This window comes from Echeneis naucrates, chromosome 14, assembly GCF_900963305.1.
Source record: "Echeneis naucrates chromosome 14, fEcheNa1.1, whole genome shotgun sequence".
NCBI lineage: Eukaryota > Metazoa > Chordata > Actinopteri > Carangiformes > Echeneidae > Echeneis > Echeneis naucrates.
Window position 1 is genome coordinate 15323451 of NC_042524.1, and position 26486 is coordinate 15349936.

At 40.9% G+C, this 26486-nt stretch overlaps 1 protein-coding gene across 1 annotated transcript in view; it reads left to right on the plus strand.

Annotated features, from left to right (window-relative positions):
* Positions 1 to 6273: 6273 nt before the first annotated feature.
* The window catches only part of nlgn2b (neuroligin 2b), a 29191-nt gene continuing 8978 nt past the window's right edge, over positions 6274 to 26486 (plus strand). The window contains exons 1-3 of the mRNA XM_029518881.1: positions 6274 to 6790; positions 13119 to 13172; positions 17647 to 17796. Coding sequence (XP_029374741.1) covers positions 6274 to 6790; positions 13119 to 13172; positions 17647 to 17796 — 721 coding nt within the window. The remainder of the gene's footprint in view (positions 6791 to 13118; positions 13173 to 17646; positions 17797 to 26486) is intronic.

Below are 26486 nucleotides of genomic sequence, written 5' to 3' on the forward strand. Positions count from 1 at the left end.
AATTCCCATGAAGTATATTCACTGTGTGTGTCTGTGTGACAGACCTAGTGTCGCTGTACTTTGCAAGGATTGTGAATCTAAGATACTGAAAGTCTGTCACTTTAAAAATTTTGCGTGGAACAACAATGGTACAAAAAGTGTCAGTTCACAATTAGCAAAGAATGAAATATTTGTGTTGAGGGTGGTGCAAAGGGAAAGCCATGAGATCGTTAAAATAAAATGGTCTATCCTCTTGGCGACATGACAACATGCAACAGCTCAACAATAGCATGGTTGTAAAGTTGTCAGTTGGCCTGAAGGCGCAGCCAAAGTTAACTGCATATTGTGTACACAATGGAAAGAGTTACTCCTCTGGTTGGAATGTCAATGTCAAATTAGTTTGTGTAAAACATCCACGTTGTAAAAACTGAGCTTTTCCAACATGCACAAAAGGTTAATTGTTAGTGAAGAAGTAAGATAGATGATGACTGGCTACAGTCCATCAGCTGCTTTGGGTAGCACCAGAATCATCGCACTTCATTGTGACTTTCTGAGGATGTTCACTTGAAATATCAACCTGCCTGCTTAATGTTACTGACATCCTATCATCCTATCAGTTACATGAAGATACGGCAATAATGACACTGTTGAGGTCAGCTGTGATTTCTCCTCTGCGCAGCTTGAAATAATATATTACAAAATAAATATGTATCTTCTCGGAAGGTTCATCAGTAATCCTATTACAAATATCCTAATGTGGTTTAAAGCTCGATTGACACAAAGTCTGCTGGATCTCTGCCTCTTATCATCTGAGGCCCTTCCCTTGTCTTCAGAAGCTTCAGTCTTCATTATGTTACATGTCACATAGTTTAAGGAAAAAAAATGTTTTGGGGGCTTGACTGTTGTTTTGTTTTTTTTAATTAAAAGACATTTTCTTAAGTCAGTTGGGCAGTTAGTGAAATTATTTTTGCAGAGGTCGTGATCTAAAATGAAATGATGAGTTTCGTTTGAGTCTCAAAACAAATTCACATGTCATCCAAATGAACACACATGGACTGAACCCGCCCAATGTGCCTGTTTTTAAAAAGTTCGAGGCTCATTTGGCCGTTAGTCCAGGACGCCTACGTTCTGTTGTCTCAGTGCCCTGGGTGCACGCTGTAGTCCTTACAGATTACAAAGGAGACTTTTCCAGCAATGGCTTTTTGAGCAGATGAATTTTGATTTAATGCTGCACTTTGCACGAGTGGCAGCCATTTCTCCCCTTATCTGTTATTCCTGCATCACCCAGTGCACCCTGGCAGACTGCACAGGGAGGCATTGGGCGGATTCTGGGAAGCTTCACTGTCTGCTGTGAAAAGTGGATGAGGCCCTTTGGCTGAGTCGACATACGCAGCCTGACAAGTCTAATCTTAGACAATTTATTCATCTCGCCCAGAATATTAAGGTCTCCAAACATCTGTTTTAATCAGAGCAGCACTTCTTCTTGTACCTGCTAAAGGAACCATTCCCTGATCCATCCAAAATGGAGCAACAGGGAAGGGGTCCACGATTCACATGGGCAGTCTTAAAACATTACTAAGCTGAGGAGCCTGGGCCATTTCATTTGAACATGGCAATTTACCTTACATCCACCCCCATAATTATATGTAGCTGTTTGTCCATACTTCCAATTTTTGTTTTATCTTCTCATCTAAACCTCAGTTGTGTTTCCAAAAACAATGGGATAAAGAGACCAAATCAGTACCTTCTATTACCAACCTAAGAAACCTGACCTGAGAAAGTAGCTTTGGGTAGCAGTAACAAAATAAATTCGCTTAGTATGATTAGTGTATTGATGTGAGACTTTTTAGGGCCTGACTAGCTCTGGAGACAAGGCTCTTTTCCATGTACTTTAATAAAATTATTACTGTGGAAGCACTCAGCGCCTCAAAACTTTCAGATGCTTGATTGCTTCACCACTGGTAACAATAAAGTAGGCCATTTTATCAAGTTGCCCTCCAAACTCTGGATGTCAATGAATGGCTTTAGTCCAGTGAAGGTGTAACAGGCAGTATTGCCGCATCATTTCCTCAAAATCTTTGAGCAAAGGGAAGACACCTGTGGTGGGTCAGTCCAAAGACTGACCTGCAGCCGTGCCTAAAATTCAGTCAAGATACAGATCTAGGTACAAGGTGGATCTAGTTTCAAAATCATGGCATACAAATTCTAAATATCATTATTGATATCTCTTGCAGAAAGGCATTCTATTTCTTCTTGGAAATCAATGCACACAGACAGTAGATCACTGTATCTAGACACTGGTGGTTGCAAAAGAATACAACATTGAGGCAACAGAGCTGAGTGTTATAGTAGAATTGAAAGGTCCCTTTTTCTCAGCATGGTGACAGTAGATAGCAGACAAGCAAGTTTCGACCAAAAAAAAAAAAAAAAAAAAAAAACCCTCAGCACTCTGTTTTTCTGGCTTGCTAAGCTGCTTGTCATCCACAGATGTTGACTAGCAGAGGAGAGCAGCTTGACAGCTGAAGAAGTGAATGTAGTTTTAACACTCAAAGTGGAAACAGAGCAATATAAGACAAGCATTTTCTTCAAACCACTCTGACCATTTAAACATAAAAATGTCCCACTGGCAGAGAGACATTACCTTCTCAAGGAGCTCCAACTGACAGGGCTACCTATTACATAAAACAGAACAGAAAACAGCCCACATTAGCCTGGTGATTTGTGTGTCGACTCGTGGCTTTATATGTGTAGATGCACGCTCAGTGCTGTTTCAGCTCACGGATGGTTGGCATGAGCAGATGTTAGGGATGTTAGGGCACGACTATTTGCCAGTCAGATGTGAGAGGTCGAGAACAGACCACTTTGTGCTCACCGTAGAGTTTCTATGGACATGCCTCATTGGATTATCCACACATGCTCATGTGTCTGAACACTGCTCATACATTCAGGGAGGTGAGTGATGTACTTCACCCGCACCGATGCTCTCCCACTCTATATGGCTTTACTACTGCATGCGTCCCCATGCATTTTGAATGCTCTGAGACCTTGGGCTGGTGCTCTTTGTTGAGTCATAATTACCAACAAAATACAGTACACGCATAGACATCTGCTTGTAAATCTAAACATGTATATAAATATATAAACTGTAAGTAATGAGCAGTGACAGCAGCTGCTGTGTAATCAAATGCTATTTGAAATTACCGGCTTCATGCAGTATTCTGTGTGGTGCATAACATTGTGGGGTTATTGATGGCTGTGTGGGGTCGCACTTCTGCATCATTCCAGTTTCCCTCATGATCTCGCCAACTTCCATTGCCCCAAGCGTGAAGTTTGTGTGGACGCTGTCAGATTTGAGATGACACTATTCGCTGTGATTTCCAAAGTGCATTTTTCCTTCCTTATTCTGCTTTAAGATGCATTTTGTGTATTTATAAAGTACATTCGTATTTGCTTTCTTGTCGAGAGTTAGATGAGTGGCTCAACACAATACCAGTCTCATATCCGACTTCAATCTCAGGCTGCAGCCAGCACTTTAGCTTCACATAAAAAAATGGGATTAGTTAGCCCATCTCTGTCTGAAAACTTAAAGCTCATAAATAAGAAGCATTTTTTCTCTGCACAGTACCAATTCACCTCACTTCCTCACAGGTACTTTATCCCCTGCAGTTAGTAGTCCTTCAATGCAACTTCAATACTCTAGCAATGGCACACAAGGCAAAATCAACATGCATGGAATTTGGTGATCAAAAGAGGTGAGTTTATTTGAGAGGTGGCAACACACAGTTAAAAAGGGTTGCACATTTCTTTGGTATTCTTGATGACTACGTATGTAACAAAATGTTAAAGAAATCTACATATCTATCAAGACTGTGAGTAATGTTGGCAGCAGGGTCTGAAAGTGAAGCTGGAATAGAAAAAGGCTGCGCCTGGTTCTACTGCGTCAATTTTGGCAGTGACATAGAGTCCAGTGCTAAATCAGTGTGGTAACTAGTGCAACCAAACAGAGTCATGGAGGTTTTTCTTCTGCTATTTCCTGGTCTGTTTCTTGAGCATTAGAGTTTCTGGACAGAGATGTGCAACTGTTTCCCCCTTATTGTCCCCCTAAAACCAACCATCTTGCAAATGTTGCTCAAGAGACAAGAGTGAAAGGGAGTGAAAATGATCCTCACTGTCCAACTTTGGAACTGATGGCGAATTTCCCAAAAAGGAACACCTCTTTCTTTAGATGTACTTGACTGGGTAAGTAATGGTAATGCAAAAAGGAGTTGAACAATTTGTCTCCCTCATTTATTTGCCTCTCATCCCAGATAAGTCAAGTGTCTTCTTTAAATCATGTAATCTTAGCCCCTCACACTTAGTCTTTTACAACACAACGCAGGGAATCATGTACTGTGTATAATTCACATTAATCTTTCTCTCTAAGTTGGATTTTCAGCTTGACTCGAACCTTTTTTGATGAGGATTCACTTTGCTTTGTCACATCTCACCTCCTCCTTGCAATGTGTGGAGTCGCCGTATGACACAGCCACTAAGGGGGCTTTAATGAGCTAAATATTTTGACAGTCAGCTTGTTTTTGTTTTGTCCAATAATAAAGCGGTACCCCTCATATGAGTAACTTTGAACACCCTTTAATATTGCACACCGTCTTCCTGCTCTATTTTACTGCCCTCCCTTGTGTCTGCTGGCTGCCAGTGGAGTGTAGATATTTTGGGGTTGAGGGTGGAGGAATGAGGTGGCATTCAACCAACCGTTAGCACCACATAAAGCCTTTATCACACCTAAACGGCTCTGTCTCCCAAAGCCAGAGTGCGATAAGCACTGCCCATTCATCTGTAATGATGTGGAAGCAAGAACCAAGTGAACTGAGTTGAGAAGGAAAGGCTAACTCCGACACAGGGTAGATGGCTGAAAAGGGTGACGGGCCAGTGGGGTTTTGCCTGTTCACTCCTCAGAATGATGTGTGAACATGCTTTTATTTATTTTGTGTTCTCTGTGGGTTGAAGGTAATTACACGACAAGTGTTGTTTTACACTTCAAAGTACTGTAATTATCCGGAAGATGAAAATACGAAGCAGGGGCCACATTACAGCGTGGTAATTGAAAAAGTTTCCCTTTGGACTGCAAATTAAGTTTTTGTAACCAGACTGAATATTCTCAGACACTTAACCCTCTATTCAGATGCTCATTGTGAACTTCTCATCTCATGCAATGATCCCCCAATTGGAGGTTCACGAATTTTCAAGGTAAAACTAAAAATTTTGAACCAGTGTGTCTAATTTTTCTGATAGGAGGCTAAATAAAATAAAGAAAGTATTCTTCATGGTAATGGATCACATCTTGTTAAATTTACCAAAGTTATGCTTATGGTTACTTATGGTTGGCCCTCTCCACAGTTGGTTAGGGTTAGTAAACTAAATGAAGCCTTCTATTTGTAAATGCATTTGGGAAACATCACACAATCTGCTTTTGCAGATCCGAAGTACATAGTTATACTCATATTTAACGAAAGTTGAATTTTGGACACATTTGGATGTAAACTGTAAAATGAGCTTCACAATCTGGATCCGAGACAGCGATTCCCGGGGAGAAAAATGGGACTCTGCAGCTACTTATCTTGAAGAGCAATTGTAAATGCAGCTACAGGTGCCACTTACTTTGCAATCAGATGAAATTGCCATGATAAAAAATAAAATATAAATGACATAAATAAATAAATCACCCTGCATGGTAGGAGCAGTAAAAGAGTTTGCTACATGACAGTTGTAAAGGAAAGACATGTTTTCCTATTCAATGAAATTTTATGCATTTTATTTAGCAATATTTGGTGAAAAAAAATCACATATATAGACCCCTTAGGAGTATTCTAAATGCATTATGAGGGATTTTTCCACTGTACCAAATGTCATTGTCCCTTCTTTTTTCAGCAAACAGCAGCCTTATCTCGGTTTAAACTCTGCCCACCCATTTTGTCCTCTTTTTTAACACACTGGCAGGGTCGAATGAGCACACCTTTCCCAGTCACGCACTTTGACTCAAACCTGCAACTTGTCTGTGTCTTCCAGGTGTAATTGGCTCGCTGACTGCAGCTCTGGACCCATCAGGCCTTCCGAGGAGGAAGACAGATGAGACCGCGGAGTGTACCTGAGAATGCTGCCTGACCCTCTTCCTCACGATGTCGCCCTCGGAAAACTGTTAACCCGTCCCTCTCTACACACTCTGTTTTTGCCTTTGTTACCATCCATTACCCACTGAGTCTGTGATCCTTGTTAAAACCCAGCTGCAGTCCTAGTGATATGACTAAACAAGTCTTTATTTTGGACATGTTGTTTTTTCCTTTCAATGTTGCCAGCCACCAAGGCTTTGGTGGAAAGCATCATTATACTTCTCAGCAGATTGCTAATCACTGTCTGGTGTGGCTCTTTGGACTAGTGCTGCACCTGACCCTTTCCTCATGTCAACGGGCTGACCTGAAACCTCCCATAGTGTCCACAGGCTATGGAAAAATCCGTGGTATCAGGAAGGAGCTCAACAATGAGATCTTGGGCCCAGTGGAACAGTACTTAGGTGTGCCATATGCCACCGCACCCATCGGCGAACGTCGCTTCCAGCCTCCTGAAGCTCCAGGCTCCTGGCAAGAGATTCGCAACGCCACCCATTTTGCACCTGTGTGTCCCCAAAATGTGCACGGGGTTTTACCAGAGATCATGCTGCCGGTGTGGTTCACAGACAACCTAGATGCCGCCGCAACCTACGTTCAGAACCAGAGCGAGGACTGCCTTTACCTCAACATTTACGTACCCATTGAAGATGGTGAGTGAGACAAATACAACATACAGGAGAAGAGGAACTTACTCTGCTTGTAGAGAGTAAAAAGAGCTTTTACTTTTTAGGTATTTTTAAAATTTTATGTCTGTGTCAGTTCGTCCTGAAATGTAATAGTGTGGTTTTGATAAATAAATTAGGATTATATTCTGTGGAAGGAGAAGTTTTAACGTGAGCCAAAAGACACTCAGGAGATTACCAAAAAAAATATATTCACTCATAATCCCCTAGGTTTGTATTGCATACATTCGTATTTGCACTGTTTATTGTGTGTAATCATCTGCCCACACTGCTACATATGAAATACACTTTTATTTTTAGTAACTTTCAACATTTATCAGGCAGGTCAAACTGCTAACTGAGCGGCTCGAGTTCAGTTTTGCACCAGTGAGCCACACTGTGATGTGTTGCATTTTAACTTGACTTAACACTAATTTCTTTAAATCACCCATAAATGTATTTTCATTAAAGCAATAGTATTAGCACTATCACGGCGTCATAGGAGTTAGCGCTTTTGGCCCACAATAGATAATAAGAAGGTTGTGGGTTTGGTTCCACCCTGGGGCCTTTCTGTGTGGAGCTTGCATGTTCTCCCTGTGCCTGCGTGGGTTTCCTTCCACCATGATGCTATACTGTCCGTAGGTCTGAGTGTGAGTGTGAGTGGCTGTTGGTCTCTCTGTGTTGGCCCTGTGATGGACTGGCGACCTGTCCAGGGTGAGCTGGGATTGGCTCCAAGCGGTAGAAGATGAATGAATGAATTTCTTAGATTCTATTAATTCCTCGTTCATTTCTTTACATTCATCTGTTTTGTACTTTTAGTCCTTGCTAACTGTAACTCTATGAAGGTGAAAACTTCTCAGAACAAGTACGTAATGTAACTGTCCTTGAAAAATGTGTTCAACTGCTCTGGGGAAAATGGACGAAGGGACAAAAATGGTAAAATTCTCTATTGCTCTTCACCTGTGTTTAGTTCTGACAAACCAGAAATGTGTTCTTTGATTTAGTTTAGATCAAATTACCGATACAAAAATCCCTAATGAGAGACACAAGGCAAAGAAACACTTACAGCGACACAACGGCCCTTTAAAATATTACATTATACCCCTCATGAATATTCATAAATATATCATTCTTCAGTTAGCAGTCAAACTAAATTTAGCAATACCCTTGAGTATAAATTAATTTCCAATTCTTCAGTGTGTGGGTCTGTGATGCCCAGCATGAGACTTCCAGCAGCTCTTTAGTAAGAAGACTCAGCTCTGTAAAAAGCAGGAGGAGCATCATTATTGATAATCAGCTGGTAGGAACACGTTAGTGCCAACAAAAAAATCTCAAAAATCATGCACTGACATCTTATAACGCTGTAATATACACACTCATACTACTACAACATCAGCTTCACTGCAGATCCGTTCCATAAGAAAAAAACATGGTTTGCTTTTACTGCACAAAAACCAAGTGGCATCACCTGAAGGACTATCACTCACACTCACACATATTGCATTACTGTTAATCAAAACTGATATAGGCTAATTATTTTATGAAGTTTGCATTTGCCGTGTGCAAAACTGAAAACTCTGTTTTTAGTCGTAGTAACATGGTTTTAAACCTCAGTGGCCATTCAGGGCCTGGCTTACTCCTCATGCCCGTCTACTGTGGTTTCTGCGGTTGAAAACAAATGCTGTTGCAGAAGCTGGGTCAGTAGGAATATAACAATTACAATATTGTAAAGTCAACCTTGGTAAGGCCTCCTCCTGGTGTGAAATTCATCAAAAACAGAAGATTTCTATAAAGCAAAACCTTCACCTCTGCATGGGCTATCTGTTTTCATCATTAATGATCCTGTGGAGAGCGCCTGGGAAAGCAGATGGGCAGGTGAAAGAAACTCTGGATCAAAGTGTATCTTTGGAGGCAGCATATGCTCCTGATGACAGTAAGCAAAGATAATGATACAATGTTTAAAAAAAAAACCAAAAAAAAAAACCTTAGTACGCTCACCTGAGAGTTCCCAGAGAGGATTCATGAGCACACAGTGATGTCTTAGTGCTGCTCATGTATGAAGTTAAACTTTAGGATTAGTGTGGAGTAGTGTACAAGATTGTTGCACTTTAACACTAAGCTTTAACTTTAACACCAGCTGAAGCCTTACCCTGCTTAGCAAGATCGTGTCCCTGTTGCAGAATAATTATTTTATTGATGCTCCACGGCCCAACAGAAAGTTGAAAACAGATTCATTGCTAGTAAAATATCAAGTGATGTCGTGGTGTGACACCAAAGCCTTAGAGGAAACAAACAATCAAGTCAAGTGATTTTAACTGCTTTGAACACAAAAGACCAGCTTATAAGTAGAATTAGAACACTTACAATAGCTATACAATATGTGTGATGTACACTACATATGTCATAGACTCACAGAGAGGATGATGTAGAGTCTCCCGTGTGATTCCCGGGAGAGAAGGTGTGCAAATGAGGGAGACAGATTTTACATGTAGTCTTGTCTGCTTGTCAGAATCTGTCACTTATTGTCAGGGGTCACTGCTTACACAAGGCTGATGCAGTCTCCAAGGATGTGTTCTGCCTACTGTGTGAGAAGAAAATAGAGACTGAGGGGGAGTGAAGTACCCCTGATATCAAACACTACATCTTTCACACATAACCATTGACACAGTCCCTCAAATTGTTTACATGCTGTTAAGCAAGCAGTTCTGTCAGAGGTATCAGAAAAACTTTACATTTAAAATGGTGATCATTTCTCTAAGACATAAAAGTAACTCAATCAGTACCAGGGAACGTGATGTACACACGGTGGATGTCTGCGCTACATTTTGCTGCGTTTGGCACCAAGTTGTTTCAGATGCAGACAGATTCAAACACAGCCTGGATCCAAATGTGTTTGTCGCCAGATCTGGCCTGCACGACTTGATTTTGATACATTAAATCTCCAGAGTACAGCATTATGAATCGTCTTCGTGCTCCTCCTCCATCCCGCTATGTCTGTTTCAGACCTAGAAATACTCCTATTGAATATTTTCTCAGCGTTATTCTCTGGACGAAAAAAATAAAAAATAAATAAATCACTGCTCCCTTTTCTTCGTGCATCTGTTCACCCCTCCGCTCTCTCCTCTCTGAAACCATCCCTGCCTCTCCGCCTCTCTCCTCCATCTTTACGCAGATGGCTGTAGAAGGGGTCACTGTTCTGAATGCAAATCAGCTTTTCCCACCAACCCCCTCCGCAGGCCGCTATGTAGCCTGTCACTTCTTCAACTCAAATGAAATACAAATATCTTCTTGGAGTAATGTAAATACACAAATGTTGTAGCAGTATTTATACTCTCCATATATCTCACTCTTGCCTCCTGCCTCCTTCTCTAGTGTTCACCCCTCACTCCCCTGTGTGGCCAGGCTGCTAGCAGGAGCACTGTCTCACTGCATTCCTATTTTCTCAAGACACTCCTCAGCCAAGAGCCTGAGATCCTTCATTTTTATTGCTGCGAGAGCAGCCATTTACCGTGCCTTTATTAAAAACCATATTTCAGGAGGCAGGACAGTGGAGACCAGGATGGAGCTGGAGGCGCAGTAGACGAAAGCAGAAGGATAGGACTGCATGTGCTTGAAGCTGCCGCCTAGTTGCTGAGGGGGTTGAACCAAAGCTATGTTTGACACCTTGTCAAGCGGACAGGCCACCACAGACATGACATACCGCAGCTTCATCCCGTTTGCTGCAATGAGGAAATGGAAAGGGACGGGAGACAGCTTGCGCTCTGGCCACCGGCTCACTGAACCGAAGAGAAACTCTGTTGACTGAGAGATGGAGCTGCATTAGGTCAAACAGTATTGGGACAACCTAAGCTAAATGCTCCCGTGTAGGCCAATGCATTTCACTGACCAGTGGCCCATTACATTATGTGACAGAGCCTACTGGCAGACGTCTCTGCTGCGGTGATGGGGATATATGTTTTTGATCCTCAGAAGGTTTGGCTACATTCTTTGAATTTGGCATGACTGATCTGTTACAGGTTTCTTTTCTTTCTTTCTTTCTTTCTTTCTTTTTTTTTTTTAATACATAAAAACCTTTGTAAAGCACAACAACCTACATATGGCCATTAGCAGTCTTTCAATGAAAGTATTTATTATCCCATAGGCAATCAATAAAACTCACCAGGCAAAACATTTCTATCCTCTGTGATTTGATTTTTCCAAGCCTCTCACATATAAAACTGTGGTCAGTCCAGACTGCCTCCCCTATGAAATATGATGCAGTTATGCGTGGTCTCTCGAGGATGAACCTGACATTGGTGATCCTCTGACTTTTCGTTATCTCCATATCTCCCAGATTGGCACAATGTAATTTTATTTTTGTGTTTTATACTTATCATTTCATTATGTCCATGAGCCCAAGAGGATTAATCCTGTTGACTTCAGTGATCCGCAGAGTTTTTGTTCAGTGAGCTTGTGAGTGTCAATCTAGCTCTTGCATTGATGTTTTTATATATATATATATATATATATATATATATATATAGTAATACTAGCTTCACAAAATAAATCTGTCTTTCAAGCCTGCTAATGTTAGCATTCAGTGCTGTAGTGCAGCTTCATGGACCAGCTTGCAACCTCGACATTGTGCTCAAAAAGCAATGACGGGCATTTCTGGACTTTTTATACCCTGGGTAACAGATTACACAAAAAAGTCAGAACATTACTTGACACTTAAAGTAATCCTAAAGCAAACAGTAGAGTACCACAGTGCAGCAAGAGCTGGTCAGATAAAGAGGAGAAAGTGTGGTGCTCTGTGTGGTGGGGCTTATCCTCACATGTAGGCGGATTCTTTACTGGGCATTAGAAAATGAATGAAATCAGAGAAGTCTCCATTAAGCATTGAGGTGTGGTTTTAGAGTGGGGCTAAGTAGTGGTAAAGTGCTGACAAGATGGCGAGCTAATGCGCCTTTCTATCCATTACCGGCTGGTCTACCTGTCTGCTCTGTAGCTCAACACCAACTTTCGTACCATCTCCCTCTATGGCAGAAAGTGCTCTCTGCATCCGGTGCCTGCATAGTGGTACTCCAAGGACACAGCAAATCCATTCATCATTGATCCGTTTCCATTTAGACAGAAGATAAACATTTTATATCAGGAAACCATATTCATATGGAAGGATGGGTGAAAATTTAGTTTTATAATTGTAGAGTGCAGTGATGCAGTGAGTCTCTTTTGTGGGTAGAAGCAAAGCACAGCGAAAAGGAGAAGGGTATGTGCCATCACTTCACTATGAGGTTTCCAGCAGAATGATAGAAACTGACATGTCAGCAGCACACTGGCAGAGTGATAAACCCCTTGGCAACCCAACATGGAGTATTCTTCAGAATGAGTGACTGGCTCCACTGGAGAGCTGGGTGGGTACGAGGAGGATAGCAACAGATGATAAGAACGCTCTTCACATGCTTTGGCGTGTGGCAGGTGAACCAACATGAGTGTGTGTAATGGTGTTGGTGAAAACAGGTAGACGGTGACTAAGAACAACAAAAAAAAAAAAAGCACTTGCCCTAATTGTGTGCCAACGGACAAGCTGGCTGACAGAAACCAAGATGAAACAAATTAGTGGGATCCTTATCAGTTCAGAGTTACAGGGGTTGACGTGCCAGGGCGTTGGTTGGTCACTCTGATAAATGCTTGTTATTGGCTCTGCACTATGGAGCATTTAACTGGTGTAGCCATTAAAGCTTAATGTGGAGTTCCTCTTTGACCTTGGTGTGGGGAATCCTGTCACAAAGCTTTGCAGGAGATATATATATGTATATATACATATAAAAATGGCTCGCTCTTTGCAAATTTGGTAGATTTTCCGTTTTTTGCCAGCTCTATGTTCCTCACATGTGCACAGTGTGTGTGTATGTGGCCAGATGTATTTATAATGACTATCTGTGCCTGGAGCAGGAGCACGATACAGTGCGCCTTGACAGACCTTTGGTTTTTGTTTTTTTGTTTTTTGTTTTTTTACCTGAGTAAATAGAGTGATAGCTTGATTCTCTTTATTGATTTTGAGGTCTCCTGTGGGGTTATTTACGAGGCGGTCTGTGACGAGATCCTAAGCAGTTAAAACAGATGAGTTTGGGGGTTATCTTTTCAGGAAACAGAGTGTAATCCTTGTAAACACTTCGTCTCCAGCTGTACAGTCACACCGTCGTAGCAGAGCATAGTATCCTAAAGTTTTGCTGTTTTTTATCTTGTTTCTTGGTTTTTTGTTTGTCCTTTTTAACGATTGCAGTCTTTTTGAATTTTGTCTTTTATCTCTCCTCCCCCTTTTTCTGAACTTTAGGTCCGCTCACAAAAAAACACGATGAGTCTACAATGAACAGACCAAGGGATGAAGGTATTTTAATTGCATGCTTCTTCTTTTAATTTTTTTTTAACCTTGTGTTCCATTTTTGAATTTCCATGGGGAAGCGTTGTGTTTGTGTCTGTGTTAATAATCATTTCAGACTCAACACTGTGTGCAGATTACACTGCCCATTGTTCAGGATTTTATAAGCACACAAATCACAAAAAAAGTCCTTATGAAGTGGTCTCCTCTGCTATTGTCCTTCATAATGCTATTGAGATTTGTCATTAATTTTTAAGTAGGAAGAGGTGATTTAAAGGGACTTCTGCATTTATCTCTGTAATTTCCTCTGTGAACTGTTGTCATCTCACTTCTCTTTAATAATACAGCTTAAATCTACAAAGACAGCATGTGCATATGTTTACATACACACGCCCAGACATACCAAGTACACTCTACATATATTATATATAACATATATTACATAGCCTTATGCACACATGAAGTGCATTATATTTCCATTTGTGCATGTGTATCTGCTCAAGCACAGCGCTATTTGTGCAATTTGGGTATTGATTCCCCTCTCCATTGCATGTCTAAGTGGTATGATTTAAAAAGAGACAGAAGTAGCTAATCCAATTGTGTGGTTTCTTAACGGTGAAAACAGAAGGATTCACATTGTCGAGGAGAGGAGCAGAACGATAGAATAGAGATGAAAGAAAAAGAAAAAGGTGAGCGTGGTGAGAGCACGAAGGAGGGCATCTAAGGGGGGAAAAGGGGAAAATAGTCATAATGAAGACAAGTGCATGAAGAAATGACATTTACGAAGCTTTGAAAGTGAGGGAGATGTGGAGAGAGAGAGAGCGTGAGAAGGGGGATGAAAAGGAAACGAGTGGAGTTTGACATTTCCACCGAAACCTGATGGATCTTGACAGGATCGGGGGGCTTGGGTGGGGGCTGAAATCTTCACTTAATTTCCCAGGTATGGATTGGAGACAGTTTCCCAAATATTTTTGTGAAATACGATTACTAGCATCTTCATTTTGAAAGTTCATTGCAAGACCCTGCAATTCTTGGGTGTGTTGGGGCTGGGGGGGGTGCTCAATGCTGAGTCAGGCCAAACACGCTCAAATCAATGGAGATTTCCATAATAAAATGAGAGAGGACCACAGGAATGGAAGGTAGAAAACACTCAGTTTATATTTGGAGGTAAGGCATTATCCTGAGGATAGAAGTCAGGGAGGGAGGTGGATATCGAGGGGGATAGTATCAGGTTAGGTAGAAAGGAGGGGAGTGAATAATGTGCTAGTGTTTTTGGGGCAGGCAGGACAGACAGTGAGCTCCTTGTTGGCCATATAGGCGGTGGAGCTGAGTAAAACACTTTCACCCTGCGACCCTAATCACCTCTCTGTCTGTGGTGAGCCCCTTTCAGCCATGCTACATTTTACATTCACCTCAGCACCCACCTTCTTTTTAGAAACAAATTTTGTTGCACAGATGCAAATGCAAACGTTATCCTCAGTTTGTTAATAACACCAGAGGTCACCCAGCAAGCCACATGATGGTATTATCACTGAAATACCTATATCATGCATGTGTGCAGTTTTTATTTGAATAATAAAATCTAGAAAATTGCTAATTTTAGGTTCACCTGATAAAAAGTCTAAAGCCGCAGAATGTTGCCAGAATGAAGTGCGTACAAGGGATGAGATAGTATGCGGGAAGTTTTCTTCTTTTACACTACTTGGGCCATTTCCTCTTCACCTTTCATTAAAGCATTGTAGGTATGCATGAGCTTTTTATCTTTTTTTCCCAAATGAATGGATTTTTATTTCCATTTAAGTTTCCTTTTTTTTGGATTACGACTGTCCTTTATTGGACACAGCTAATATTTCAGTTTCAGCTTTTTAATTTTTCCAGGGTTTCTGAATTATTGAGAAAAAAAATCTGTTACTGACAGTATGAAATTTGGAAGAAAAATAAAATGAAAGTGAAAAAGTAGGGATGTTGACTTTTGTTACATTGCTATGTACTTTCTAAACTAAGAACCTTGGTTTACTCTGACTGTGTATGGCACCATGGCGGACTACAGATATGTTTTCTCTCCTAAATACAATCTTGGTCTTTGGTGTGCTAGTTGTTCAACTGCAACATAATTGTTGATGCTGTTCAAACATTTCTGCCCAGTACAACACTAGATGTCCATTTAACTGAACGTTTCAGCCTTTAAGAAAAACCAATGAAAGAAAGCCTCAGTGGGAAAATATGTTTTCGTGTCAAGGCTAATGGAACAAAAGCTAACTTGAGAAGGAGGCTCCCTATTCAGGACGCAATCTGTGGCCTAAATGTAAACCAAGAGTTACCCCGCCACCTCTCAAAACTCCTCTGTCACTCCCAGTGATCCTGTTATATTGTGAGTAACTGGGTATCTTTATTGTCCAGCGAGAAGGAATTGTTTTTCTATCAAGGTGGCATAAAAACACATAACAATAAAAACGCAGGACATTAAAAAGACAGTTAAAATGTAGGTGTTATATATGTTGAAACCATCAAAGAGACAGGGAATAAAATCCTAACTAAGGTGTTAGTGGAATCAAGAGCAGTCATAGCACAAGACATAAATGAAAAACTTGTACACCAAATTCTGAAAAATCGACATCTCAGACAAGAGGGCAGCATTTGAAACTGATCAAAAAGATGATGGGATGGTTTAAATAAAATGTTCAGCTGCTGGGCTGCTGTACGCCAGTAATTTGACCCACTGTCTGGACAGTATTTCCTAATTGATTCCCGTCTTATACATTTAAATTCCCTCATTGATTAGTAGAGGACTGATTTTGTGACAGATCTGTAATCAGACACATCTCAACATGAAAAAGATATTTCACCTTGGCAGAATATCCAGCTTTTGTTGTCCTTACTTACATATTGCTTTCGTCTTCATAAGTGAAAAAAAAAAAAATTGAAAGCAAAAAATACTGATTGGACCTTTAAAATGGAGGCTGCATGTCACTTTTGTTTCTCCCTGACAATTTGATTTATGGTGTGAGTGTTGCTGTGAGTGCAGCTGATGATGGCCTTCTGATGTCACTCCTCTGTACTGTCCTGGTAATGCTGGGATAATTGAACTTGTTTACATATCCTCTGGGAAATCAGCCGAGGTTCAGAGCACACCAGATAGGAGGAGAAAAAGAGCAGCATGTCGGGGTGTATGAGTGAAAATTCATATTTTTAGCCAGCCTGCTTGTGTCATTGGCATGATCCATGAAAGATGTCTGCATGTGTGAGGCCATATGTGCCTTTTCGCTCTGTTCACTTTTGTGTATGTGTGTGTGTGTGGGAACATTCGACTGTTAGTGACGCACCCAAGTGCATGTGTAACCTGAGATTCAGGTGGTGATGCAGGCGGGTGTGCAAATACGTGAGTAGAATTTGTTACCACGGCAACAGGCATTCAGTGAATCGGTGCAATGGAATGGCTGGTGCAGTTCTATTAGCGAGAAGCAGTTTCCATAGCGACTCCACATCGCAGCTGCCTATGCAAGAGTTGTGCATGTGTCTGTGTGTGTCTGAGTGAGTACGATGTGAATTCTGTGTGAATTTGAGTGTTCATTACCGTACCACGCTCGGTAACATTTCATATTTTTTCATCATTGCTATCCTCCTGTTTGGGTACAAACCTCTCATGTATGTCTCTACCCCTGTCATATCTCTCACACTGCCCTATTTTCATCTCCCACCTCCCTCCGTCTTACCCCCTCCTTCCCTTTATCTCTTGTTCTCTCCTCCTATCTCTCTGTCTCTTCATCTCTGAGTGCTGAAGCTCATCAGGGTAAACAGATGCTGTGGCTGTTATTTATGTTTCCACTTGGTCTGGCTTTCATACAAATTATCCACAGGCCCTGCACAGTGCAGACGCTCTGCCTAACAGGGCTGCACTGGCAGCTCTCTCAGCCTTATCCGCGCTCAGACACTCCGATCCTACCACAGATACTGCAAGGGAGGGGGGTGTCCAGGAGAGCACCCACACATGCTGAACCATAGCAACACAATGATGGGCACAAAGACAACAACGGAGATGCCCTTAGAACTGTCTGCACCATTTGCTCCACACATATAGGGGCATAACAGTCTGGGAATGTACAATCTGTGCACAGGAGAGGGGAATCAGACACCCCAGAATAAAATGCAGAGGATAAACCCACTGGGGCAGACATGAAATACTTGCTGCCAACTTAAAGGCAGTCTACTGAAAATGTTTCATGCTTAGTATCTTCATCTTCTTTTTTTCCATCAAATCTCTGGCTGCTAGAGATTAGAAAATGCTCCATGCAGATCTTTTTACTAAGAAGACTGCTCTAGTTTTCTAAATCTAAAGATGTCGGATTAACATGGGTACACTACCTGTTGCTTGTGGATGATTAAGCTAAACAGAAATCCTTAAAAAAGAATGTGTAGTAAATCATTTTGCCAAACAACGAATAAACCCACCCAAATGAAACCCGCCTTTATGTGTGTTGTGCAGATATTCGGGATCGTCGCAAGAAGCCGGTCATGCTGTTCATCCACGGAGGCTCCTACATGGAGGGCTCAGGGAACATGTTTGATGGCAGCGTCCTCGCCGCATATGGAAACGTCATCGTGGTCACCATGAACTATCGACTCGGCGTGCTTGGTAAGCTTGCCAAATTATGTGGTTGTTTGAAATACCTGCGTAGATGCGTTCTACGAAATCATGTATAGGAATAATGGTACATGGTGCTGTCCATATGTAAAACCTATATGAAAAAGATGAAAATATATGAAAATATATGAAAAAGGGATCCGTCAGAAGGGCAATATGATTTACGTCTTGTTCGGATCGTAAATCAATCGGAAACACAGAATGCTTCGAAATAAACATTTGAACGCCTCCATCTGCAGGCTCCTACGGTTTATCTTGTGTTACTCTCAGCCAACTTTATAAGACATATGACAGCAGTGGTGGAATGCTTTGAGTTTGTTGACTCAAAGCAGCTGTTCATCTTGAATTACTTCAGCAGTCCTCACAATGCCCCTCTTAAAATGAAAAGGGTGTGTGTCAGGATATTTATAGTGACCTTTAACGAAGAATCTTAACATTAACACTAACCCTAACAAACTCAAAAACATCCATTCAAACCCAGACCCCACCCTTGGCACTGGTGACCTATTACAGTGCTCCAGGGTCCCTCTAGCTTTTCCCATCCACTTCTTTTCATTTTAATGACCAGCTCTGGCAGGATTCATGGAGCTGTAGTCACATGTAATTCCTGTTGTGTCTCAGGGAGCTTCGAGACTTATCAAAGATTGTTTTGGGGTCTGTAGAAGATGATTTATGGATTTCATCAACAAGAAGGAAAATAATAATAAACACTATAGAATGGGACCAGGGCAGTCTAAGAAAGTGATTGGACAAACCATGTTATAACTCCAAAAGTGGATATACTGTTAGGCCACTCTTTGAGATAATTTTGGGAAATGGGGCCCTCACCTGTGCCAGAGATTTAAGCCCTGACCTGGCTCAACCTGACTGGCACTGTTACATCTTTTTCGCCTGAACTTGACCCAAAGCTGTAATTTAGTTTTATTTTTACTTGGGTTTTAACTGAACTCATCCCAGCACGGCTGCAACATATGATAGATGTCGACACATTCAGCTGTGACAACTGTTATGAGAAAGAGAACTATATCTGAAACCCTGAACCTGACAGGGACTTACAAAGAGTCAAGATTCAGGTCAGGTACCAGAGGTCTAATGAACACCTGATAGCACACACTATACTGCATTATATAATATTACTGGTCTGGGACTTGGAGTTGTGTATGTATAATTGCAGCCTTTGTGCACAGTTTGAACGTGATTTCAGTCTTGAAGTCATGCACGATGACGTCTAGTTAATCCTCAGTTGTCATTTCTTACACTAAATTTGCTCAGTCTTCATCAATTATACCATTATCTGTTGACTGAATGTTATTTGTGCAGCAAGGATTTCCTAATAAAGCACTAACAGGTGTATTTACTGTGCTCACTTAGCCCCAAAATTACATTTTTTTATTCATTAATTGTTGTGTTGATGTGCACAAAGAGATGTTAGAGACAATACCACCCTGCCTTTGGTGTCTGTTGCTCTTAGTGTATTCTATTTGTCCATTCTGTTGGAGCTTTGCAGTGCTTACATGGCCTGTGAGCGTGGGCTGAGCGACGTATGGGTGTCTGTGTGTGTGTGTGTGTGTGTGTGTCTCGATATGTAGCACTTGTGTTACTGAATATCAGTTGAGTCAAGTATTTACATTTGGCATCATCTTTTGGAGTTGTTTGCACAAAGACTATCTTTGTCATTCATTGCAGCTGCCAGGTTGGGTAATCAGATCTTGTTTATTGCATCATGCCTGTTTCAACATATCAGAATAATGGCAAACAGAGAAATGGGAATAGTTTAGGGTGCCATCCAAAATTTGCAGTGAGTGTATGCAGAGGGCATCATGAACTGGAATGTACTGACTGTGCCAGTGGAGAGATGCACAAAGAAGGACGAACTAAGGGTTAGCAAAGCGAGGACCTCGACCTGCAGCGTTAGCCACCTCAAATTCAGCTCATTATGGGGGCTTTTTCATGGCTGTCAGACAAAGAGTGACTATTAACAAACTGAGCATGTGGTTCACAATTTGAAATAGGGTTTTTTTTTTTTTTTGAATTTGGCAATAAATTACACGATGATCCAAATGCTCCTTCAGTGTCGCCTTTCTTTGCTTTCCTAAAAGAGGATCCACCTGGTTTCAATTGGGTCCATCCACACTGACGTTGTTGCCACGTTTCATGCTGGAGACGTTTAAGGAGGCGCAACTCTGCAGCACACACACATAGTCATGAAAAAAACTGAAATAAAAAAAAATATATATATGTATATATATAAACATTGAGGTGGAGCACCATCGTGCTGAGTGATTATGAGGGATGACGCAGTGTCCTCGATTCCTTTAACATTGTTGAAAATTTTGGTATGTGGGCGAATGTGTGCTCTCTCTGTCTCTCTCTCCCAGATACGCTTTAAATGGGTTACTGTACTAAGGCGATTATCCCTCCCTCAGTGTGTGTACGTGTGTGTGTGTGTGTTTGTGTAGCATAAGCATGCATGTTTGCCTGCGTGCACACCAATATCTTCCTGTGCATGTGGCACTGTGTGAAAGTGTGTGCTCTGCTTGGTTGTGTACTGTGCATAAAAAATATATATGAATAATGCACCATCTATCTGAAATTTTAATAGCATTCCACTCTGACACTGTGCATTTGAGTCAACGGGAGAAACTAAAGCATATCGCATTTTAATAGTTTAATGTTCTAATCTTTAGTATTATCCTGTACTTACACACACCGGAGCTTACACATGCCAACCTCATTTCATACAGTGTCTGTGCCTTTAAGAGAGTGATAGGGAGTCAGGAATAAGGGAAGAAGAGAGAGAGCAGGGAATAGAGACAGATGAGCGAGAGGGAGAATCATAAAGAGACAGAGGGAAAAGGGAAACAGAAGGGGGGAGATGGGAACAGTCTAAAAATAAACCATCAGGAATGCTTTTTAAAATCTGCAGTGATGCAAAGTATTCATTCAAATAAAAGCTCCCGCAATGTGAACACGGCACCCTCGCATATGGTCGAACACCTTCTGCTTTGATTCCAGCATGACACATACACATGTCATTAATAAAGTCCCTGCAATTTTCTTACTAATTTATGATATGTGCCGCCGCACAGTAAAATGGGTGAACGTTGAGAAAATGTCTCCTGCACACGGCTCAGTTCAGAGGTTTAATGACAGTTGAATTTTCAGATCGCTCGGCTCACCTTCTCGTACCTTCCTCCTGCTCGGGGCCCGGAGAGCCTTCTGATTTGGGCAGCATTGCCATCTGTTCAGACTAATTAACTAATTAACTAATTAATGAACTCTGGGGAAAGGCCCACCGTCGTGCGGGCTCGGAGAGCGAGAACATTTTTCACCTCAGGAAGAGAGATGAAACACTTCTTCTGGAAACATTTCTCTGCACTTTCTGCCCAATTTCAGCCTCTTCTTGTAAATTCAGCAAGAGCAACCCACTTGGTAGTAATACCACCACCTTTAAAATGTTATCAATTCACTGTTCGGTTACTATCCCGCTGAAATGAAGTTTTCATATTCATAGCTGTGCCTGTGTAATACTTGGGGTCTTGCCTTAACTCAATTATGTAGAAGTTTTGTCCTAGACATATGAAACCTAGTCTTTGTATATTTTCTAGAAAAAAAAGCATATTTGTGAACAAAACACTGACATATTTGATTTGACTGGTGGTGTATGTGTTAGCTAACAGCCATTTGTTACAGTGGCAAAAGCTTTCCTTTCAACATTCTCAGTAAAATGTACAGCTTTAGAACCTTTTGAAATAGTTTGGGCTAACCTGTTGGCCATTTCTTGTATTAATTTGCAGCAGATACAGAAAAACTAATATTTGGCTCTTCAGCTGCTAATTGCTCGACTATGTTCACCAGCTAGTAACTTTGTTTGTCTGTCACTTGGTGCAGCGCAGCAAAGGTAGAGGCTATTTTGCAGAAGACACCTGCACATCACAGCTGGAGCAAGGTTGACGACGGCATTGAGAATGAGCAGAAACTGGGCTGACATACAATGTAGTCAAAGAGAAAAGTGTAAAACCAGGAAAATTCATGTGGCCCTGTTTAAATGACAAGAGACAAAGTGAGATCATGTAACATCTAAACCTATCAGACATGTCACTGAAAACAAATGACCAAATAATGGATTTTATAAAATGAATGTCACCTTTCATCTGTTATCTTCATGTTTATATTAAACCTGACAAGGTTACCTGTGATTAATACCCTTCACATTACTCAATACTTTATTTTAAAGCTGACATTATTCTAAAAAACGGATTTATCAGTAGTACTGTGTTACTGGTACGATTACCACTGCACACGTTTGTGAATCATCTCTTCATCGGTGGAATCTCACAAGCCTATATACATTAAAACATTTTGAATATAAGTTAAGTCAAACAGTGTTAGTGCATCCATAAGTACTACTCTGCTCGGTTAGCCTCGGAAATCGGTTCAAATTGTATGACCCGTTGTTCTCCAAAACATCCATTTAAATGCGACATAAACAGTATTTTTATCCAGCACAGATTTTGCTCTCCATTAATTTCAGCCTGCCACCTTCTCACAACTCAGCTGTCCCTAAATACAAATGACACACACACCTCCCACTCCCTGCACAGAGCCACAGTCTTCCCACTCTGCAAGCAACCATGATCACTTCTGTTCCTATAGTGCACTGACTGTGATGACAGCACGGCAAGCCAAAATCTTTCCTCATTTGATTATGCCTCGCTTTATGTGCAAACAAAGAGATTGTGCCCAAAAATTAGACTTGATTTCTTTCTTTTGCGGAAATTGCCACAGTTCAGTTAATACTTGACTAATGACTTATAGGTATATTGACTGAAACTGACACCCACCTGCATGCAAGGCTGGCAGCCAGATGCACAGCTGGACCAGTGAAATACAAGGAAGGATAATTAATGCAGTTAGTCAAACTTATGCTCGACAATTTACACACCACGCCAAGAGTCTAAATTTAACTCAAGCTGTCAAATATCAGCCATTTTTCCTGCCACAGTATCTTACTGCGAGTATAGATCGTGACCTTGCTTACAACCTCATATTAAAGTACGTTTAATATGAGAGTGCGTTGAAACCAGGATCTGCTAAAAGCTAGTTTGACGTAGCTTTCATGACCGAATGTAAACAAATGTTTGCTTCAAAGCCATGCTCCAAGTTATGGCCGACAGCTAGCTCCACGACTCCATGGCATCGTGGGGAGTTGGTGCGCAGTCGTCTCAATTTTCTCCACGGAGGGCTGACAGTGTCAAATTACCAGAAAGCCAGTTATTTAGATGATTTCTTGGTTGATGACAGTGATTTGCAAATATTTGCAAACCGTCGTCCTGACATTACATTTACCCCTCAAGACCGGGATCAAATTTTTTAACTCACCAGTGACTAAAGGAGAAGGAGGTTAACTAGAACCAGATAATACAGGCTACTTAAATATTATGAATACTAAGATACTCTCATTCATGCTAACATCTACTAGAACAAGTCCCATGACTCACCAGTAATCTCCACTGTAGACAGCAAAGTAATGACCGCACAAATGAATCTAATCTTGTGTCGGTTAATCATTAGTAATATATACATTACTCTGCTAAGACATTTAGGGCCTTAACTATACCTTGAATAGACAAAGTGATATCATCTTTATCTGTAGCTTTGCGATTGAAAGGTTTACACAGTTTCAGAATTTGATCAGTTTTTAACTGTCATTAACGAGCAGTTAATTAAATTAAACTTTCATTGAAAAAAAAAAAAAAAAAGGTTTGATATCTCTTTTTGTCGGTATGACATTCAAAGCACTCAGCAAATCATTTCAGATTTGCAAGACAGCCCAGTTTCGCAGCACAGCTTGGTACCATTTGAACGGACGTGAGAAGAGGAATGAGTAGGATAATAGAAACAACGACATTGGAAGCATATGGAAGGTGTGATGAAATCACAGCAGTTCCATGGGAGGGAGCCCAATTAGAATATAATTTCATTTCTTGGCATATTTGACGTACAGAGAGTCTTCAGAATGAACTTCCAGTACCAACAAGGAGGGATTTCTGTCAAAAAAAGAAAAATGAAATTCAATTTCAACAAGATGTTTCAAGAGCTGGTGGAGCCGCAGGTCTTTGGATTAAGCATAAAAAAGATCATACATCACCTTTACACCGTGCAAACAGTAGCCTCTAGGGGGTGTAAACTCTCGTTTTCTCTCAAGCAAGAGAGAAAATGTCAATAGAAAATGAAAACGATGTAGCTATAGCAACACAACTGAAACTACATGCTTGTTAAAATCGAGTCAGACTAACAAGCTAGATGTATACTGTACAGAGTCAGTGCTTGTTTATCGGCAGAACCTGGACAAGGTACAGTGAAAGATCGTCTTATATTTATTCACTGTTAAGTTTACACACTGCATTTAATCCCCAAGGTTGCTGCATAACACCGAATGATCAAATCCACTTTATTTTAATCATCGAGACATTTTCTTCAGTCTTTAGTGTGCAAGAGATAGGCACCATCTGCTAAGGTCTTTTTTTTCTTCTTCTTCCTCTTTCCCTCCTTCTAATAGTGACTGTATTTTCGCTTGATCAGTTTAGTGACTTGTATACAAAACTGATTTGTCGCTTCTCTTCAGTCACATTCTCTGTGTGTATTCTGTGTACGCGTAATCTTCCCTCTGATTTTTGACATGTCTCATCATCTCTTGTGTGAGGTCACAGTGAAATTATATAATATGTCCTGCAGTATATTCCTTTCACCTCCCTTGTCATGTAGGATCTGACAGTAGCTTTGGGGCAATATTTGGTTTAATACCTGTTTTATATTTGGAATTTTTCCATCCCTTCTACGCACACGCACACACACTCTACTCACACACTTTTCTCTGTGTTCACATAAACATGTTCAGTGACCCACTACAGTCATTCTGTTCAGTCCTAAAAATGACTCTGCAGATGCATGTTCCCGTCTTACTAGTCAAACAGATGACCGACCACACTTCAGTTCTGGACTGTGAATTTGTGAATAGTGCAGTCTATTGCATAGATGGTTGACAGCAGAGGATGTAGTGGATAAAGCTTGCAATTATAGTCTACTAAATATAATTTTCAAAATAATGAAAACATCTATTTTATGTCAGGATGTTGCCCATTTTTTATAATGGACCATTCTCATGAAATATAAATTGCTATACTAACATAAGTCCCTGTTGTAGATGGAGCAGTGTATCAATAAGAGATAATGGCTCTTACTGTAACTCATCAGTGGATAAAAGAGAAAGGCCAACTGCTTTCCCTCCCTTTTTCAGTTCAGTGGCAATATGCATGGTGATTTCATGAAAGACAGTGCTCGAAAGAGCTTTTGTAATAATGACATTTAGCATGATTCCTTACACTTCAAATATGTGTTTTAAATTTCCCTCCCATGGTCTGCTCACCACTCCTCTGCTGTATTCCAGCAATCCATTTCCCTGTCTTCAAGCCTGTATCTTCACTCAGGGGGTGATGACTCTCCTCACACTTCCTTGGCCGTTACCTAAAGCAAGAGTTGAATATGCATGAGTTCAGCCTCATAAACTGCTGGTCTCAGCAGTAAAGTCAGTAGGAAGCCCAGCTCAGCAGATGGGGGGAACCAGGAAGAAAACTTAGAGAAAGAGAGGAGAGAGAAGATGTTTCACTTCTCTTTAATGGTGGATGATAAATTTCATCTCTTCATGTTGACCTTGTGAAGACAGCAACGAGAGGTGCTGGCTTGAGCTAGCAGGCCAATTCACACACTCATCTGCATGTGTGCCCTGACTTTTCATTTTTGTGTGTGTGTGTCCATCTGCAGATGCACACAGCTGTTTGTGTACTTGAATAGGAAAGTGCGTGAGTGAGCTAGTATGGAAGTGCTTTTGTGATTGTCTGTCCATATCATTTTGCCTGAAGCCCTGGACAGTTGCCAGGCAACTGTGGCAGGCAGCTCAGCGCTCGGCTGGGCAGCCACAGAGCAGACACTTCCACATGCCTATGGTTTTGATAAGAGGCACAGGTCAGAGCTGATATGCTGCCAGGTCAGCGTCACATCAAGCTAAGAGCCGGTCATCGCTGGGACGAGCCAAGGCTAATACAATTACACAGTTACATGCAAACAGCATGTTCGTTACTTGAAGTAAACCCTTTAAGGTAATTTTTGCTGCGATGTGATGTGATTTTAACCAAAAGTTCCTCAACAGATGATAGGCTCGGTACCAAAGCTTGTAAAAATAATTTTACTTCCTTAAATTAACCTTTTATTTGACTGCCAATAAGTGTAATTTCTATGTATGTATTCAAAGTAAGAAAGTTTGAGTTAACATTCACTTATTCATTTTGCATATGCATTATCGATAATGCTCATCTGTACTGGGGGGGGGGTCATTATGCATCATTATGAACTACAGTGCTCAGCATAAATGAGTACACCCCCTTCAAAATGTAACATTTTAGACAATATCTCAATGAACACAAAAACAATTTCCAAAATGTTGACAAGGGTTAGTTTAATATAACATCTGATAACTTATAACATGGAAGCAAGGTTAATAATATGACTTAGATTACACATTTTTCAGTTTTACTCCAATTAGGATGATGCAAAAATGAGTAGACAACCACAACAAAAACTGTACTAGTACTTTGTATAGCCTCCATGAGTTTTAATCACAG